General features: G+C 40.1%; 1 protein-coding gene across 1 annotated transcript; it reads left to right on the plus strand.

Moving 5' to 3' along the window:
• Positions 1-16014: 16014 nt before the first annotated feature.
• DSEL (dermatan sulfate epimerase-like) lies at positions 16015-20046 on the plus strand. Its single transcript, XM_012650116.1, has one exon. It carries the CDS (start codon positions 16354-16356, stop codon positions 19990-19992), a length of 3639 nt encoding a protein of 1212 aa, XP_012505570.1. The 5' UTR covers positions 16015-16353; the 3' UTR covers positions 19993-20046.
• Positions 20047-20937: the final 891 nt, after the last annotated feature.

Genomic DNA, 20937 nt, shown 5'->3' on the forward strand with positions numbered 1-20937 from the left:
ATTTCGTCCGCGTCCTCAGAGATAGCCCTTTCAGGAAATGGTGACGGAAGACACCAGAATGTATCAGGTTAAAAAGTGAACGGGAGGTGAGAAAATCGAGGCATCAAGTGCTATGCAGAAGAGAGAGGATAATTTTCAGGATCCAAATCAGAGGTGGATTATTGACTTAGGTAAAGGTAGTGATACCTCCCATACATAATCAGAGAAGAAGAAGGGTTTTGTGCAGTTGCAGAGAGATTTGCAAGTATGATAGCTGGATAAGGAGAGCATCCCTGCCTATTGATTTTTTTAAGTTTTCAAGGAAAAAGGGAACAATTTCCCCTCCTGAGAGTAAGGAGAAAGATGTCTGGAAGTGAAAATGGGGTCCTAGTTTAGAAAAGAATGAAAACGGCTTTTACATGGAGAGTGAAAATGTCAGTTGAGGAGAGATTCACGAAAGGAGTGCAGTGTATAGCTGACAGCCCATTTCTGGAATCAGGCTCCATCTATCCATCTTCGCTGCCACCGCTCTGGTTCAAGTACCATATCTTGCCAGAACTACAGCAACAGATTAACTGGTTCTCTCTACACTACTTGCTAATATGTTCCACTTATTATAGCCAGAGAAATATGTACAAAACTCAAATCTGATATTCATGTGACCCTACATCTGAAACCCTAATGATTTCCTATTATTATTAAGATAAAGATCAAAATCTTTTAACACAGATAGGGTGATCATATAATGTATCATCCAAACCAGGAGATTTTCAACATTGACAGGGAGCACTACTAATAATTGTGCTGGGAAAGCTAATGTAAGCCAGTACTTCCCTGGGCAAAACGGGATTGATTATAACCCTATATATTGGATCTTACTTGGTTTAACATTTCCAGTTTTCCTTCACATCACATTATCCTAACCTTCCTTCTATCCAGATAAACAATTCTTTTTGTTTTTCTGTGTGCCTACCTTCCTCCCACTATAGGCATCTGCACCAGCTTTTCTATCCACATGAAACGTGTCTCTCTCCCAACCCCCTGCTGTGAAAACACACCATAGGCTCAGTTTTTAAAAACAAGACTTTATCACCAATAGGAGTTGCACTGTAGAAAAGTGCAGGTGAGTGGTCACAAGTTAAGGCATAGACCACCACATCTAAGCATCTGAACCCATAAAAGGACAGGTTTTTGTCAACATGTAAGTATAACCAAGATTCTCTCCCATGTTTTCCTTGTGGCTAATAGAGAAGGTCACACCCCATGGCTCTCAGGAAGCAAAAGTGAGGTTCTGCAAAGCTCAGTGGGGTTGGGGAAAAAGAACTTTGTGGTTGTAAGCCAGTGATTTTCAAAATGGTTATTTTTACAGAAATTTTGGTAACATATATTGAAAGAAGCCACAGTATTAGTCCAGGAAAATATTTGCATTTATGAAAAGGCCATTAAGGAGATAGGGGAGTAAAAAATATTGAAGATATTTAAAAGGATGAAAATATTTTCCAGAAGTAGTAAAACATTGATCATCTATTTGTAAGTCAAGATTGCTTAGTATTTAGAATAAATGATACAAAGTTCAATTGATTATAAAGGGTCTGATTCCCAAAACTTCTTCACTGCTTGTTCAGATTTTAGCTCAAGGACCAATTGCCATTTTCACCAGGAAGCCTTCCATAACTATTCCTACACACTCCTTGTCTACTTTCATAGTGCAAGGCAATTTTTTTTCACTGTAATTCAGATTTTAATTATATACGTATTAGTGTGAATATGTCAGTGGAACGTTTATCCTGTACTAGAACATAAACTCCATGAGAACTGGGGCCATGTGCTTCTTGTTCCTATTGTATAACATATGCTAACCACAGAGCTCGGCATATGGTAGGAAGTCTAGTAATATTTATTGAATAAGTGAATGAATAAACATGAAGATGTGTTGAGCCACATGATTTTACATATTGTTTTTTTTTTTTAATGCCTGTTTTAATATAAGGAACTGGGGACTTCAGCTGCTGTGTTGTATGCACAATCAAGCCACCCTAGGGCGAGGTCCACATGAAGAAGAATCGAGGCTTCATGCCGACAGCCTTGGGTGAGCCTTCTCAAAAGCAGGTCTCTCAGCCCGATTCAAAACCTCAGAAAATTGCAGCCCTGGCAAGTTTTAATATAGTTTTTAAAAAAATGCTGTCTTGACCATTTTGAGACCTTGGCTGGAAGCCAGTCAGTTTCCCTTCTTAAGCAGCCAACTAACCCCAAATCCCAATCAGCTCCCTTCTTGGGGTGTCATACTCCAAGCGATTATACACCCACCCTAATCACCCTTGGGTCAAGTATCAGAAAACCAGGAACCACCCCTATGACCAGAGCCCATTGAACTTACTCAAGCTGGCTCATCATAAGCCTGCTTCCCCTGCCTCACCTGTGCCTTCCTGCAGAAACCACAACAAAGACACTTCCCCTATTGCCCTTTCTCCCTCTGCCTCATGACTGACCCCTGTGCTTTCCTTGAGCAACGCTTTGTGGCTGCTATGTCCTCCCCAGGACAATAAAACTGTAGAACTCTTTCCAGTTTCTCTCTCTTGATCTGCCTCTGGTCTCACCACACTGCCCACCCTAGGTAATACGGTTAAGATACAAATATCTTAACTAAAACTCCTGGGAGACCCTGACCAGAACAATCCAGGTAAGCTGCTCCAATTGTTAATCCCCAGAAATCATGTGAGAAAATAAATCTTTGTTTTCAGCTGCCAATTCTGTGATAATTTGTGACATAGATTACTAATATCCAAGTTAACATTCTTCAAAACTGTCTTGAAAGCTAATTTTCCTCTCTCTCCCTCTCTGTCTTATATATATGATATAAATATAAAGTATATATCATATCTCATATGTCTTATATATACATACACATACATTTTCCAGACAAATATATCTGGCAGGAGAATTATGCTTGTAATTAAAAGAAAATTATCTAAGTTGTATATTTGGAATTGAGTCATCTATAGATATGCTTCACAGATTTTTATATAATCAAAACATCTCACTTTAATTTGATTCCACCACAGTTCAATTCTATGAGTTAACTAAGTAGAAAGTATATGCCTAAAATTCTGGCTGGAACTGATGGGAAGACAAAAGAAGGACAATGCATAATTTCTGGCCTCAAGGACAGAATGGTTTAATTAGTTCTTTCTCAAACCTTTATTGGCAAACTTGTTAAAAATGTAAATTTCCATGCCATGATCAACAGTCTGATTCAAAAAGGATTTCTAATGGACAGAGATATCTAAGTTTTTAAAATGCTCCTGAAAGATTTTTGGTACAAATGGAACCTAGAAAATTATTTGAAAAATGCTCTAATTCGAGCTGCATATATATATTTATTTTATGAGTTAATTGTTTTACTATCAGAAGAAGCACATCTAAAACATGTACCATTGGCTATGCTTACAGACAAATAGTATGATCAACAATGCAATGGCAAGGCTGCAGATGGGCACTATAGAAGCTTGCGTTCTGGTCCCAGTAGTCCTTCTGTCTCTCTCACATGTTAAACAAATCAGTTTGCTTCACTGGAGCTCAGATTCTTAACCAGTAAAATGAGCGAACTGCATTAAATGTTCCTTCAAATATTCACAGTCTTTAAAATTAGACCAATTCAGAAAGCAAGTCGGTAGACACCAGTGTCCTATTTTTGTCACGCTATCCTAACATGCAATATTTCCTATGCTAAATTTCTCTTCCACATTTTTTCAGTATATAAAATTGAGTTAATCATATATCATTCACATGATTATGAAAATGATTAAATGAAACAAAGAATGTAAAATTGCTTTTCAACTACAAGGAGCTCTCTTTGAGCAATCCTCAAAGCTCTGTGCTGAGAAGTTTACCTGCTGCTTGTCATTTGAACTTCTCAAGTGCCCTATGCAGTTAGTAATATTTTAGCCTTATTTTACAGATGAGGACACTGGTGTTAAGAAAAGTTTAAGGAACTGGCTCAATGTCTCACAGTAACTTACAATATGATGTCAGGGCTTGAATTCAAACTCAGGACCATCTCACTCCAAAATCTATCACGTAACCATACACCTGTAAGAGTTGACACAAAAGTAAGCCTAACGTGACACATTGTAGGTAACTGGGAGTACTACCATTATGGGGAAAGAGTCATTCTTTATTCTTCCACTTTAGTATTTCCTAAACTTCTCAGGTGATAATAACCACTTGAAATATCTGCTAAAACATCAAATTCTAGATTCAATTCCAGAACAAGCAGTCTGCATTTCCTGCTCAAGGAATTATTAAGAGTCTTTGGTGAATCTTACCATCAGGACTTTTGGAAAACATGGCTCTGCCAATCTCTTTTCTACTTATTATATTTAAAATGGGTACCAACAAGAGAAATAATTTTCATCTTGCATTTTGGGTTTGACTGAATCCCATGATAAAAAGCTCTAGCCCATGATGAGGCATATGCCAACACCATACTCTGTTCTCCTGTAACGCACCTTTGTTGTGGCTTGCTTTGCAGCCAGCTGCAGAAAAACAGCTCAGTCTCATTCCTAAGAGCTGATAGATAAATAGCTGAACTACCACATTTGTTGTTTTTGAATTTTTTCATTGTCTATAGGAAGTCTCTGGATAGCTGTGCTGGAAACTCTGCAAGCATATCAGCAAGAGAGGTTGCAGGATTCCTTTCTGCAGGAGTCAGTCAGCTTGCTTTGTGCCTGGCTGGACTCCAGGTATTAGAAGGGGTGCAGCTCTGAAAAAATGCAAACATCCTAGAGATGTCTTACAACATTTAGATTTCTATCTATTTTCCAAGATTCTAAGTCACTACTAATCTTCCGTCCTCATCAATTTAAATGTGCTTTTGAAAATAATGGAATCAAAATATAAATTAACCTTCAAAGCCATTTAAATCAGATGAAGTAATGATTAAATACAGGAAGAAATGAAGTAATAATTCATTCCTTTCATGTCTTTTCTATCCACAAGATTATGAGCTCTTTTGGCTAGGAATTTTTTTTTCCCTTGAGGTTTCTCAGTGTCTGGCACAGTGCATTATTGAGCACTCAGTGAGTATTTATTGAATAAATCAAGGAAATAAAATTTAATATACTTCTACAGATAAAAATATGATTATTTGAATACATCATCAGTCTTTGTTCCAGACTGAGAGGAGTTATAGTAGTAGATAACTTAAAGGAAATGATGATACTTTTCTCTTTAGTATTAAAATCGGAAGTTGAATTCCCAGGGTGTTGAGATAACATAGGCAAAATCAGGAAATTTATTTTTGTGCATATAGCTTCTCAATCAAAAATCAAAACCATTAAGTTTATGATCTCAATCCATCTCACGGATATATTATATTTGGCCTTCACAGAGTTTTTAAAAATTTTAAGCTATTTTAAAAAGTCAGATAATTTCCCATAAAAGTCCAAATTTCTAGCTTTCCTTGAAAAATCAGACTATCTGGATGTGTGGGGCCCTGAATTCACATAATTAACAACCAACTGGGTGACTTCATCCACATACATTATCTAGTGGGACAGTGCAGTGCTGTGGTTAGCATTTATGTTGTTTGGAGGATTATGTAGAAAGTGCTCAGAACAGTCTTTTGCATATAATATGTGTTCCAGTGTCAGCTATTATCATTAGGGTTAGTCATCAACATCATCAACAATATGATAATTACCTACCAAATCTGTGTAGATCTATAACTAAGAACCCCCAGAATAAATATGACAGCATCATTCTCTCTGCTTGGCTCTTTTCTCTATAGAAACATTATCCAGCATAACTATCTGTAACCAAGGAAGTGCTCTATAGCTGTGTTATTCGATACTATAACCACTAACCACAAATTACTACTGAACACTGGAAATGTCGATAGTATAAGTAAGAAGGTGAAGTTTTAATTTTACTTAATTTTAATTAATTTTAATTTCATTAGTTACATGTAGCTAGTGGCTATACTATCTTGGACAGCCAAACTCCATAGCTTATTCACTCAAGTATATTTTCTTTTTCTCATCTCTCCCTGTCAAACTCTGTTTTCTGGATCTGATTTATTTTCTATTGTAAGTAGTTGGTAATATTTTTATTATTTTTTAAATTGATTGATAAAATTGCATGTGTTTATTATGTACAATATTATGTTTTGAAGTATATACATTATGGATTAACTAAATCTAGATAATTAACACATGCATTACCTTGCATAATTACCATTTTTGTAGTGAAATCAGTATGTCAAAGAGAACTCTGCACTTCCCTTTTCATTACAGCATTATTCACAATAGCCAAGACATGGAATCAACCTAAGTATCCATCAATGGATAAATGGATAAAGAAAATGTGGTATATATATGCAATGGAATACTATTCAGTCATAAAAAACAAGGAAATTGTGCCATTTGTGACAACATAAATCAACCTGGAGGACATTTTGCTAACTGAAACAAGCCAAGCACAGCAAGACAAATATTGCATGATGTCACTCATATGTGGAATTTTAAAAATTTGATCTCCTGGAACTAGAGAGTAGAATGGTGGTTACCAGGGATTAGGGTGGTTGGGGCAAAAAGTTGGAGAGATGTTAGTAGCCCACAGTATTTTAAAAGGTTCTCTCTCTAAGGGCAATTTGCCAATTTTACAGGATCATAATGCATTTAAAAATATGGATTTGGACCAGCAGAATCAACATTGTTAAAATGTCAAAACAGCTGGGAGGTGGGAGGAGGGGATGGGTGAAATCATACCTAATGGGCACAAAGTACACTCTCTGGGTGATGGGCACACTTAAAATTTTGTCTCAAGCAATATAAAAGCAATCTATATAACCAAAACATTTATACCCCCATAATATTATGAAATAAATGAAAATGAAATAGAGAAGCAGGACCAAGGTTAAAAAATATAGATCTTTTTAATATTTCCTTCTTCACCCTACCTTCCGGTGGGCCTCAGATCTCATATTAATATTTTGTATTTTTAACAAGCAAATTCTGGTTGATTTTTATAATTAGGTAAATTTAAGATATCCTATCAAAAATAATTTTCAGAAGGTAAGAAAGAGGAGTCCGCTTGTTTACATGACTTGTGGTCATTTTTCATCCTACCTTTCTACCCCGCCTTCCACTACTCTAACCCACCTCAACCTCCACCACCTCAACTACCCAACACCAGATCCACTGCTTCTAATATGCCAGAGCATGGCCCTCTGGTGTGTGTCATTTTATAATACATACTTTTAAGATATGAGCCATCTGTGTTCTCCTAAGATAACCGAAACCCAAACCCACAAGTATCAGCCCTTATAGTAATGTTCGAACTATGTAACCCTGAACAGCTTTCCATCACTGTCTGTGTCATGATGGAACCCTGACCCTGCTGTGCAATCATCTCTTTTGAGAATTTGGATTTGGACTTCACCAAGGACAATTTATTTTTGCCTGATGGCAGAATCAAGGCAATATAAACTTGTGCTGAAGAAGAGCCATGTTGAGTTGTAGCTCCGTGAAGGAGCAGGTAAAGCTGATCTTTAGAAAAAGAGAAGAAGGAAGCAAAGGCTTGGAAGCAAAAGGAGAAGTCTCCTGGCCTTGGATGAATGGAGAAAGGAACCTTACTTTTTAATGGCTTTCCAGCAAGAAAGTCTACTGAAGAATATGGTATGGAATAGACCTGACCAGGGTGGAGGTGCTGATGGAGGGATGCTGGCTGACATTATACAAAGAGAGCCTGTCACATCTGCTCTCCTGAAAATCTATCACTGCTTTAGAGGCAAGAACCTTTTCAGCTGTCAGTTAATCAATTGCCCAAAAACATGTGCGATGAAAGTTTCATTGTTCCTAGATTGTGTTAATTTTTTTTCCTCTTTTCTGTCTTATAAATTCTATTTACTTTTTTTTTGTTTGTTTGTTTGTTTTGCTTTGTTTTTCTTTTACTTTTATTTCAGCATATTATGGAGGTACAGATGTTTAGGTTGCCCTTATTTACTTTTATTGCTTGACTCTATCTACCACCTCACTCCCTCATATGTGAATAAACAATCTACATATAAAATAATTAAACTAGCAGCAAAATAGGCTCCTACATGTCCCTGAGTTATTCTGCAACACTAGTTAGTATCCCTGTGCCTCTGGCAGTCTGAGGTTGTTTCTGTTACATAGCCAAACAAATCATCAGATACATACCACACAGGCATGTGGAGTAGGAGAAAAGAATAAGAATTATCTTAGAACAATGACCCTCAAAGTTTATTAGGTGCTTGAGAAACATTTGAAGGTGTAGATTACTAGGTCACACATTGAGATTCTTAATCCATAGGGCTAGGATAGATTTGAGAAATTGATGTCTTTAATAACACCATGGACTTTCTGATGCTGGTAGTCTTAAGTATTTTAATTTGAAAAACACTGTCCTACAGCAAAGAAATCAGATAATACAGGTGGGTGAGGCGGTGTGTGTGAGGAGTACGGGGGCGGGGGGGGGTAACAGGGTATGCTTTTATTAACACCAGAAGTGCATTTCTGATAACCATCAAAGCCACATTATTCCAATTATTACTTGGCAGTAATTGGCTTACTGCCAGTTATACCTTGTAGGCAGAGCCCAAGATTTTATAAGAGGTGAGGCAGCTGGATTTAGGAGTTTCCTAGATCAAGTGAAGAGAAGTGGACTCATCAACTGGTAAACAGAAAGCCATCTGTGAATAATTTATTAATAGGTAAGAGTCGGTATCCCCCCTGCCCTATCAAAATACCACAGACTGAGTAATTTATACATAGTAGAAATTTATTTCTCACAATTCTGGAGGCAGGAAAGTCCAAGTCCAAGGTGCTAGCAGAGCCTATGTGTGGTGAGGGCTTACTCTCTGCTTCTAAGACAGTGAATCTCTCTGCATCTTCACATGGTAGAAGGGGCAAAAAAGCTATGAATACTGTGTTTTCATATGGACAAAGAGACGGAAGTTGCTATGGTCTGAATGTGTTCCCTACAATTCATGTGTTAGAAATTCAATTCTCAATGCAACAATGTGGGGAGGTAGGGCCTAATGGGAGAGGTATTCAGGTCATGAGGAATGGATTAACATTGCTATAAAAAGGGCTTATAGAGGTGGATTCTCCCTCTCTCTCTTGCTTTTCTGTTATGTGAGGACATTGCATTCCTCCCCTCTGGAGGATGCAGTGTTCACGCATCATCCTCAAAGCAGAGAGACCTGGCCCTAACCTGCCAGCACCTTGATCTTAGACTTCCCAACCTCCAGAACTGTGAGGAAATAAATTTCTGTTCTTTTTAAATTACCCAGTTTCAGGCATTCTGTTATAGCAGCACAGAACAGACTCAGACAGAGGAGCAAAAAGGGCCTAGGGCACCCCCTTCAACCTCTTTTGTAAGGGCGCTAATCTCATTCACAAGGGCATAGCATTCATGAGGTAAGTAATCACTTCCTAAAGGACCCAACCTGCTAATACTACCACATTGGTATCAGCTTCTAACATATGAATTTTGGAGGGACACATACATTCTAAACCTGCGGTCCCCAACCCCTTGGCCATCAACTGGTACTGGTCCACAGCCTGTTAAGTGTTAGGAACCAGGCAGGGCATTACTGCCTGAGCACCATGCAACCCCCTCCCCCTGCAACCCCCCCCCACCCCACTCCCTGTCCATGGTAAAATTGTTTTCCATCAAACTTAGGAACCAGGCCACACAGCAGGAGGTGAGTGGTGGGCAAGAGATTAAGCTTCGAAGCTTCTTCTGTATTTACAACCACTCCCCACCACTGGCATCACTGCATAAACTCTGCCTCCCCCACGCCCCCATCCATGGAAAAATTGTCTTCCATGAAATCAGTCCCTGGTGCCAAAAAGGTTGGGGACCACTGTTCTAAATCATACCATCTGGTTCTGGAACAAGCTGCAAAGAGGTGATTGGGAAGCCCAGGGGATAATATAGGACTTGATTTGAACTGCCAACAATTCACACATAATCAATTGTTAGAATCAGTGGGCTAGGCCAGAGTTTCTTAACCTCAGCAGGACTGACATTCTGGGATGGATAATTCTTTTTTTGTAGGGGAAGAGAGAAGGTTTTCTTTTGCATTGTAGGATTTTTAGCAGCATTACTGGCTTCTACTCACTAGATACCAGCAATTCTGGCAACCTACCCCACATCCTAGATCAACTGTGATCATCAAAATTTCTCCAGACATTGTCAAATGTCTGCTGAGAGGCAAAATTGCTCCAGTTGAGAACCACTGGTATAAGTAGAGGAGAAAAGAGGGACGGGTGGAGGAAGAACCCTGGAGAAACCATCCTATGATCCCTTTGCAAGTTGCACTTTGTTTAAAATTTTCTTTCATAGCAAAAGCAAAATTGTATGTAAGCAGATATAGTAGCAATAAAGCTTCTCATTTATGAATACAAGGCTTTAGTAGACTTATGGGGAAACTCCTTTCCTCAGAGTTTGGCTTTGGTATTTTCAAATTTTTACAAATCTAGTTACTGTCATACTGACTGTTGTACAGCTGGATAAACAAACTGAAGGAACACTCTCAGCCACATCTTCATTAGCAACTCTGCAGGCAAAATCCCTGTCATTTGAGATGTTTTGTATTCAAAACAATTGCAAAAAGAGTATTTCCAGATTGCACTGTCTGCTTTAAGTCTGTGGTTTGGTCTTTATTATTGCTGTGGCCTATTACTGCTGGCCAACTGTGCAATGAAATTTGCAGCTGATGTTTGGTGTCAGTTCTAAACTCACAGATACTAGTTCTGATATTGCTAGTGGATCGATATCGTATACATCTGGCCCTAGTAAGTAGTTCAAGAAATCTGCATCTGAGCTCTCACAGCCAAAGCCGTATCAAAGAAGGCCTATGTTATGAGAACAGTAACAAAGCCATACCCAGATTCAAATGCCTGCGCTGTATGAAAGCCCATGTGTTGGAGTTCTGTACTTGGTTAGTTGCTGAATACACAGTTCTTGGATATCTTGGCCCCATTTATTAAGAGTCCACCAGCATAACAGATTATGGACAAATAAGATTTTAGACTAGGGACTTTATATAGTATCTAGGTTGATTTTATTGCTTGCACTTTATTGTTCTGTAAGGTGATACAATATTTACCTTATGTTCTAAGGCTCAGAACTTGAATTTGCCTATCCTAAGACATAAAATTGGTGCAGAAATCCTCTTTACAATATTGTCTGACTTTCCAGTCTCAGGTGTCACTTGAATTAAGTAACCTCAAGACATAGTTCCAATTATGGATTGTGCGGTAACAAGCTTCAAAGCCCAGTTGAGAGGAAAAGAGTGTGTAACTCTGTTCAGAATTTGAGAACCCACTTTAGACCTTTATATCTTTTTCTCTTCTGCCATAAAATGGGGGTGATAATTCATGTTAAGCATTCAACATATATTCAATACAAAAATGCCAGGCTCTGGGATAGATAACGAAAATTTTTTCAAAAAGAAAAAAAAAAGAAAGAAAGAGAAAGAAAAGGAAGGAAGAGTGGAAAGAAGGAGGGGAAGGAGAGAGAGAAAGGCTTCTTCTCTGAAGAATCTGTTCTATAATAGCATTGTTGCTGTTACAAGTTGGGTGGCTGGGGCAGGTTGAAAGATATGCAAATAAAGAAAACAGATATTCATAAAGTGCTTTGATATCACTGAGTAAAATCTCATGTAGATTTAAGATCCTTTTATATAGAGGGAAATCCCCAGAGCAATAGACTGAACTATTCTTCACTCACATTAAAATAAGATACTGCCCCAGGATTCTGAATTTAGCAGCTGTTGGTACATGTGTCTCTTGCCACACTCATAAAGGTTTTTAATGTACAATAACATAGCATATAGCTCATCGCTTCTATGGTTGGATGCATTATTTATAATTAACTAACTTTGTACCATCTTCATGTGTGGAAGGAACAATAATTGGAGCTATCCATTTTTAGTTCACAGGAAATAAGATTATCTTCATTTTTAATAGTGCCATTTACCTACACCCTTTCTGCCAACGATTTGAATTGTTCAGTTGTAGCTCCTGTTTTATTTTAATGCACTCACATTTCTCCACTGTGAGAAGATGCCTGTTCAAAACGAATTAGCCTGAAAGCTCATTTGAGAATGCTGAGAGGCTAGCTGCTTCCCCGGAGCTTCAGTACCGATGCATGGAGCAGAAGTGAAAGGAGGCAACATCTGTACCTGAGTTCACTAATCTGTAAAGTGAAAATGATCATATTGATGTTAAAAAATATGAAAAAAATATAGAAGTTAAAATGTTGGCCTGGTTGATGGTCATGCTTATGCAATAACTCCTCTTGACTCACCTTGCCCTCCATCATGAGATGCTTTGAATCCACAGTTTGTTCTGAGAAATGATCTGCATATTTATCAACCTGTTAACTAATACCAAGCCCTAGTCTCTTCTCTGCAGAAAACATAGAAATGTCTGCAGTCGGGCTCTTCTTTCCCTCAACTTTACTCTCCCCTAAATGAGGATGGAGGCTATGGGTCATCCTCCTCTATCAGGGCCCATGTGGAGGTACAATACACGCTTTACTGGAATTTCTGTCTCTGGAGGTCAGAGGAGAATCCTTCTTTTGCAAAGAACCTCAGTGGAGAAGACAGGGCTCTATGCGAGCCCAACTGTTAAAGGTTCAACTCTTTTCAAACACAGATATAGCCCTTACAAAGGGAACTGAGTACTACTCATGACTGGAAGGATCTATGAATGGAGTACAAGAAAGAGTCAGCCAGGTGTAATAGTAAGCATAATCGAAAGGGCTGAATATAGATACAAATAATATAGTGCTGGCATAATATATTCTGGCTAGGGAAACTCAGGAGGTATTTCCAGAATTTAAGTATTTGAGCTGAGACTAGGACAGTAAGAGAAATTTAACAGTCAGAAAATTTTACGTAGTAGTTGGTGGTGGTTGGGTAAAGGACACTGTGAAAGAAGGAATGGAATAAGCATAGTTACTGAAGTGCCAAAGCAAAAGCAAGTTTGGCTATTTGGACTGGGCTAAAGTTCCCACCAGGACAAAGTAGAAGGATGATAAAAGCAGGTTGAGGCCACATTTCACCTCCTAGTTAAATTATTTGAAATTCATTCTGTTAGCAATGGTCTACTCTTTGACTTTTACCAGGAAGTGATCCAAGCAAGGCTCTCATTTCTAACAATTTTAATACATCTTATTAAATATCACCAAAACAGTATGGTATTAGGAGGAGACTGAATGTGTCACTAATTCCCAACTTAGGATGGAATCGTACATTTGTGAAGCTTGATGTTTCACTGTGTTCCTATTACTACTGAGTTATTACTTGTGATATTGGAGGTCAGAGGCTGGGGAGGCTTACGCCAAAGAAGCGTAACTGCAGGTATCTGTGAGAAGTTCCGCATGTCGAGTGCAACAGCAATCACAGTCCGCTCCAGGATTTCCAAACCCCGAAACTGCACACGCATGGTAACCAAGGCACACAGCCTTCTTCCCACATGCAGGCTTTCTTGACCGAAAGCCAGTTTCCATTTTTTTAACAAGTAAGAGGCTCCTTCTACCTGTTTGTCCCATATTTTCTCCTGTTTATACTGCTGCAGAAATTATTTTCATTCAGTAAAGCTGATTAGACTTTGTTGTTTTCCCCTGAGCTGTATTAGCATCTGGGCTACTGAAGTTGTTCTCATATATTAATCTGCATATTCTGATTTTGTCTTTCTAAATGACAGCCACCTCAGCCAAGCGGCCTCTCAGTTCCAAGGGAGTGCTCGTTCCTTCCCTCCCCACCCACCCTCGCTCTTCCCCAAGGGTGATTCCTGTCATCCCACACCCACCGCAGCTTCTCCCACCATTTGTTGTCGACCCCGCATCCCTCTGTTTCTCCCAACCCTGGCCCTCTTACAGTTGTCCTCTTCCCATAGCGAAAAGGTTTTAACGCCAGCCGGGCGAGGTCTCCACTCGCATTCCCAAACTTCCCCTCTTCCAGCTCCGCTGGTCCGGGAGCGCGCGGCAGTCCCTCAGGGCGTACCTCTCGCGCCTCAGCCTCCTCCCTGAGGGCTCACGGTGTCGCTCGGCCCTGCCCGCGTCGCCCGCGCTCTTCCTCCCTAAGACCCCGCCCCCGGTCCCGCCCCTCGCCCGCCGGCCGGCGTCGCCGACCCAAGTCCTCCTGGAGGCCCCGCCCCTGACCCCGCCCCGCGCCGTTCCCGCTCCGCCCCCCGCCCGCCGGCCCGCGTCGCGGTCTCTCGCCCTCCCCGGGCCGCGGAGCTGGCACAGAGGAGCGGCGGCTGCGGCGGCATCGCGGCCTGGGGACGCGAGCGCTCCGCTGGACTCGGCGGCCCCGAGAGCGGCCGCTGCCCGCGAGTCTGCCTCGTACGGTCCGGGGCTGCCCCCGCGAGCGTCCGGCCTTCCTGGGGGCGGGTGTGTCCGGGCGGTGCGGGGCGAGGGTCCGCGCGCGGCTGAGGAGACCGAGCGCAGGGTGGGAGCCGCCTGTTTCAGCGCGGGGGGCCCCGCCGGGGGCGCCGGGATCCCTGAGGGGACCGCGGGGGTTGGTTCCTGTGCAGAGCAGTTTTCTCGAACTCTCCACCTCCGCCTCTTTTGGGGCCCAGCGCAGCCCGGAGACCCTGTCGGGATCTGCCTCAGGTAAGCGGACTTGGCCATTTAGGGGTCTCTCGCCCCCAAACCACGGCCGTAGGTCGGGGAGTGGGGAGCGGAGGATGGTGGCGGCATGTTCGTAGGACACGAATTAAAAAAATGCAACAGGAGGGGCGGATCAGGAAACTCCTAGCGTTAATGTTTCCTACAGAGAGAAGACTTGTCCAAGACTGAAACTTGGTTAGGTTCTTCAAAACCGTAGACGGGCAGAGGAGAGGCTGCTCCTTAAATCTGGGTCTGAGCTCCCTCTGGTGGCTTCTCCTAAGGACGTTTTAAGGAGGTTACAGGTGAGACAGTGGAGTGGAACTGCTGTTCCTCTGCCCGGACGCATTGTCATGATTTCTCCTCTGAGAAAAGTGACTCGTCTTAGTAGTTCTCATTACGAAGATACCTTCTGATCCTACGAAAGCCAAACCTTCAACTGGAGTAAAAAGAAAAGTCCTTTCAGCTTTTACTTTTTTGTCCCTGAGTCCTTTGTAACAAGGAATAACAAGAAAGATACAAAACTCATCTTTGCGTAAACTGCATTTGAATAAAAACATTGTTAAGTGACTAACACAAGCCACCGTTAAAATATAAATACTGTCGGGAGAGTTATATCCTGTAGTTGCTTGTCATCTGCTAACACTCACTGAGATCCAAATGTGTGTATTTAAAAGTATAAGAACAGAAAATCACTTGAGCTAATTCAGATTTCATGTAAGATATTATTGTGATTCTAAAATTTCTATCAAGAGATGCAGAATATTTCAGTCATTGATATATGCACACTCCCAGCGTACCTGTAGCCTCAGAGAATTTCTTTGTTCTGTTTTTCCCCCAGAAAGGAGTGTCACGAAAAAGGAACAGAAAAAAGACATCACTGTTGGTGAAAGGGGAGTTTTCTTTCCCTGTTGGTGGTTACTTCATGATTGGAAGAGAAGTATCTAGGTGGCTGAAGAGATTAGATTTTTATAGTTGTACAGATGAAGCTGATAAAAGAAGATATGAAAATGCTTTCTGTGTCACAATAGGCTGATGAGTAAGCCTGAGAAAGATTTGAAATGAAGGCAGGAATTTTGATTTTTTTAAAACCAAGTAGGACTTTGAACACTTGTTGAGGATGCTTTTCTCCCAAAAATGGAAGAAGAAAAAATTCAGAAAGCAAGAAGCATAAAAAGTAAAGAGTAGTACAACTGAGTCCACTCACTCCAAGAATGTCAATACTTTATCATCATCTTCTGGCAAACACACACAAATGCATCATACATGTGCGGTGGGTTTATTACCAGTGATGCTTTTTTATGCTAGGAATGACTCTTAATTTGAATTTTGGAGTGCTTTTTCCTTTTTTACAATTCGTGTTTCGACTCTTCATGTTTAATAGATTTATTTAAGGGAAGTAAATGCTGAATCTATAGTATTTTTTAACTGTACTACTGTTCCCTGGAGAAACAGTATGGAGAAATAAGAGACTTCAAAATTCCCTGAAGTTTTATTGGAAACAAAGCTATGCCAGGGACACAGATACACAGTGTAAGTTTTCTCTCCTTGGCAACTGCACTTGATTAGAATGAGCTGAATGTCAGCAAGATTTCACAGCATATAAGATTTGCAGTCTTTGTTTTATCAAGGCCTTTAATGTATGTTTTATAATTACCAGATGGGAAACACATTGAGCACCGTGTTTGACATGTATGCCTAAGGAAAGGAACTCCCCCATGGATCATGGCGTTAATGTTTACAGGACATTTCCTATTCTTAGCATTATTGATGTTTGGTTTTTCTACTTTTGAGGAATCTGTGAACAATTACTCTGAATGGGCAGTTTTCACGGATGATATAGATCAGTTTAAAACACAGAAAGTACAAGATTTCAGACCCAACCAAAAGCTGAAGAAAAGTATGCTCCATCCAAGTTTATATTTTGATGCTGGAGAAATCCAAGCAATGAGACAACAGTCTCGCACAAGCCATTTGCATCTTTTTAGAGCTATCAGAAGTGCAGTGACAGTTATGCTGTCCAACCCGACATACTACCTACCTCCACCCAAGCATGCTGATTTTGCTGCCAAGTGGAATGAAATTTATGGTAACAATCTGCCTCCGTTAGCATTGTACTGTTTGTTATGCCCAGAAGACAAAGTTGCCTTTGAATTTGTCTTGGAATATATGGACAGGATGGTTGGCTACAAAGACTGGCTAGTTGAGAATGCACCAGGGGATGAGGTTCCAATTGGTCATTCCTTAACAGGTTTTGCAACTGCCTTTGACTTTTTATATAACTTATTAGATAATAATCGAAGACAAAAATACCTGGAAAAAATATGGGTTATTACCGAGGAAATGTATGAATATTCCAAGGTCCGCTCCTGGGGCAAACAGCTTCTCCACAACCACCAAGCTACGAATATGATAGCATTACTCACAGGGGCCTTGGTGACAGGGGTAGATAAAGAATCTAAAGCAAATATATGGAAACAGGTTGTAGTAGATGTGATGGAAAAGACAATGTTTCTATTGAATCATATTGTTGATGGTTCTTTGGATGAAGGTGTGGCCTATGGAAGCTACACAGCTAAATCAGTCACACAGTATGTTTTTCTGGCTCAACGCCATTTTAATATCAACAACTTGGAGAATAACTGGTTAAAAATGCACTTTTGGTTCTATTATGCCACCCTTTTACCAGGCTTTCAAAGAACTGTGGGTATAGCAGATTCCAATTATAATTGGTTTTATGGTCCAGAAAGCCAGCTAGTTTTCTTGGATAAGTTCATCTTAAAGAATGGAGCTGGAAATTGGTTAGCTCAGCAAATTAGAAAACACCGACCTAAAGATGGACCAATGGTTCCTTCAACTGCCCAGAGGTGGAGTACTCTTCACACTGAATATATCTGGTATGATCCCCAGCTCACCCCACAGCCTCCTGCTGAATATGGCACTGCAAAAATGCACACATTCCCTAACTGGGGTGTTGTCACTTATGGGGCTGGGTTGCCAAACACACAGACCAATACCTTTGTGTCTTTTAAATCTGGGAAACTAGGCGGACGAGCTGTGTATGACATAGTTCACTTTCAGCCATACTCCTGGATTGATGGATGGAGAAGCTTTAACCCAGGGCATGAACATCCAGATCAGAACTCATTTACTTTTGCCCCCAATGGGCAAGTATTTGTTTCTGAAGCTCTCTATGGACCCAAGTTGAGCCACCTTAATAATGTATTGGTGTTTGCTCCATCACCCTCAAGCCAATGTAATAAGCCCTGGGAAGGTCAACTGGGAGAATGTGCACAGTGGCTCAAGTGGACTGGTGAGGAAGTTGGGGACGCAGCTGGGGAAATTATCACTGCCTCACAACATGGGGAAATGATATTTGTGAGTGGGGAAGCAGTGTCTGCTTATTCTTCAGCAATGAGACTAAAAAGTGTATATCGTGCTTTGCTTCTCTTAAATTCTCAAACTCTGCTAGTTGTTGATCACATTGAGAGACAAGAAGATTCCCCAATAAATTCTGTCAGTGCCTTCTTTCATAATCTGGACATTGACTTTAAATATATCGCATATAGGTTTATGAATAGGTATAATGGTGCCATGATGGATGTATGGGATGCACACTACAAAATGTTTTGGTTTGATCATCATGGCAATAGTCCCATGGCTAGTATACAGGAAGCAGAACAAGCTGCTGAATTTAAGAAACGGTGGACTCAATTTATTAATGTTACATTTCAGATGGAATCCACAATCACGAGAATTGCATATGTCTTTTATGGGCCATATGTCAATGTTTCCAGCTGCAGATTCATTGATAATTCCAATTCTGGCCTTCAGATTTCTCTCAATGTCAATAATACTGAACATGTTGTTTCCATTGTAACTGATTACCATAACCTGAAGACAAGATTCAGTTACCTGGGATTTGGTGGCTTTGCCAATGTGGCCGATCAAGGCCAAATAACCCGATTTGGTTTGGGCACTCAAGCAATAGTAAAGCCTGTAAGACATGATAGAGTCATCTTCCCATTTGGATTTAAATTTAATATAGCAGTTGGATTAATTTTGTGCATTAGCTTGGTGATTTTAACTTTCCAATGGCGGTTTTACCTTTCTTTTAGAAAGTTAATGCGATGGATACTAATACTTGTAATTGCCTTGTGGTTTATTGAGCTTCTGGATGTGTGGAGCACTTGCACTCAGCCCATCTGTGCAAAATGGAGGAGGACAGAAGCCAAGACAAGCAAGAAGTCTTTGTCTTCAGAAGGGCATCGCATCGATCTTCCTGATGTTGTTATTACCTCACTTCCTGGTTCAGGAGCTGAAATTCTCAAACAACTTTTTTTCAACAGTAGTGATTTTCTCTACATCAGGGTTCCTACAGCCTACATAGATATCCCTGAAACTGAATTTGAAATGGACTCATTTGTAGATGCCTGTGAATGGAAGGTGTCAGATATCCGCAGTGGGCATTTTCGTTTACTCCGAGGCTGGTTGCAGTCTTTAGTCCAGGACACAAAACTGCATTTGCAAAATATCCATCTCCATGAACCCAGTAGGGGTAAACTGGCCCAATATTTTACAATGAATAAGGACAAAAAAAGAAAATCAAGAAGGAGAGAGTCTTTGCCAGAACAAAGAAATAGAATGAAAGGCGCCTTTGATAAAGATGCTGAATATATTAGGGCTTTGAGGAGACACCTGGTCTATTACCCAAGTGCACGTCCTGTGCTCAGTTTAAGCAGTGGAAGCTGGACATTAAAGCTTCATTTTTTTCAGGAAGTTTTAGGAACTTCGATGAGGGCATTATACATAGTAAGAGACCCTCGGGCATGGATTTATTCAATGCTGTACAGTAGTAAGCCAAGTCTTTACTCTTTGAAGAATGTACCAGAGCACTTAGCAAAATTGTTTAAAATAGAGGGAGGTAAAGGCAAATGTAACTTAAATTCGGGCTATGCTTTTGAGTATGAATCATTGAGAAAAGAATTATCAAAATCCAAATCAAGTGCAGTCTCCCTGTTGTCTCATTTGTGGCTCGCAAACACAGCAGCAGCATTGAGAATAAATGCAGATTTGCTGCCTACCAGCTACCAGCTGGTCAAGTTTGAAGATATTGTGCATTTTCCTCAGAAAACCACTGAAAGAATTTTTGCCTTTCTTGGAATTCCTTTGTCTCCTGCTAGTTTAAACCAAATATTGTTTGCCACTTCCACAAACCTTTTTTACCTTCCCTATGAAGGGGAAATATCACCAACTCATATTAATGTTTGGAAACAAAATTTGCCTAGAGATGAAATTAAAGTAATTGAAAACATCTGTTGGACACTGATGGATCATCTAGGATATCCAAAGTTTATGGACTAAATGCTGCAGGTCAGCAGAAATTTGCACTAATACTTCCCAACCCACTTTGTGGATATGAATTAGAAGAGTTTGTTTATTCTTGTACTCTGTGTATGTATGTGTGTGGGTGTATCTGTGTATGTATGTGTGTGTGTGTTTCGTCTGTTATTTGCACAGAGATTATTTTAAAAATTGGCACTATATTTGGCCTAGCAGGATTTATTTTTTATGGCATCATTTTCTTTGTTTCTGAAATTGTTTCTGCTAAAATGTTTCTGCTATACAGGTGTAGATGAAGTTATATCATGAGGGTCAGGAGAGATGGGAAGATTTTAAAGGTTTTTGTTTAATTCTCCTTCATCTGTAACTATGTTAATCTATCTTGGGACCTCAAACACTGCTAAAGGCCTTGCAATTTCTGCTTTACCCAAGCATCTCTTGCTTTCAAGATGGACTACAAAAGTTCCTTGTCTTTTTGAAAAGGTCTTCTAACACACTTATCTTGCACAAAGAAAAAGAATTTCTTTTACTGTATATAATGTTCAATGATATCACAGGGGAAACGGTGAAAGCTCCTATCAGAACTATAGGATTCCTTCTGTGGACAATACAGATGGAAGTACAGAATGAATATGCTTTTTTGAGGTCAGAAACAGTGACCTGGAAAGCCTACTTAAAGTTTTTTACTTAGAAATAATAAGGAATAAGTCTTTGAATAATGTGAGTACCAAGGGCTGATAGGTTATTTTAGACATGCTTGTCTGTTTTAAACTCTCTTTTTTGCCTCCCTGAAACTACAGCTGTTCACCATCACACCACTCCCACCCCATCCTTTCTGTCACTGTCAAGCAAACAATCAGCAGTTACTAATTGCTAAACTCCCAATATTTGTGGAGATTTTTCCCCCAGATGATTAATTTTTCACTAAAGACTGAAACAGACTTAGAATCAAATTTATTTTTGTGG

The sequence above is a fragment of the Propithecus coquereli genome, unplaced genomic scaffold (assembly GCF_000956105.1).
Source record: "Propithecus coquereli isolate 6110/MARCELLA unplaced genomic scaffold, Pcoq_1.0 Scaffold311, whole genome shotgun sequence".
In the NCBI taxonomy this organism is placed as follows: Eukaryota; Metazoa; Chordata; class Mammalia; order Primates; family Indriidae; genus Propithecus; species Propithecus coquereli.

Coding starts and splice junctions, on each gene's coding strand:
- DSEL (XM_012650116.1), top strand. CDS start 16,354: ATGGCGTTAATGTTTACAGGACATTTCCTATTCTTAGCATTATTGATG.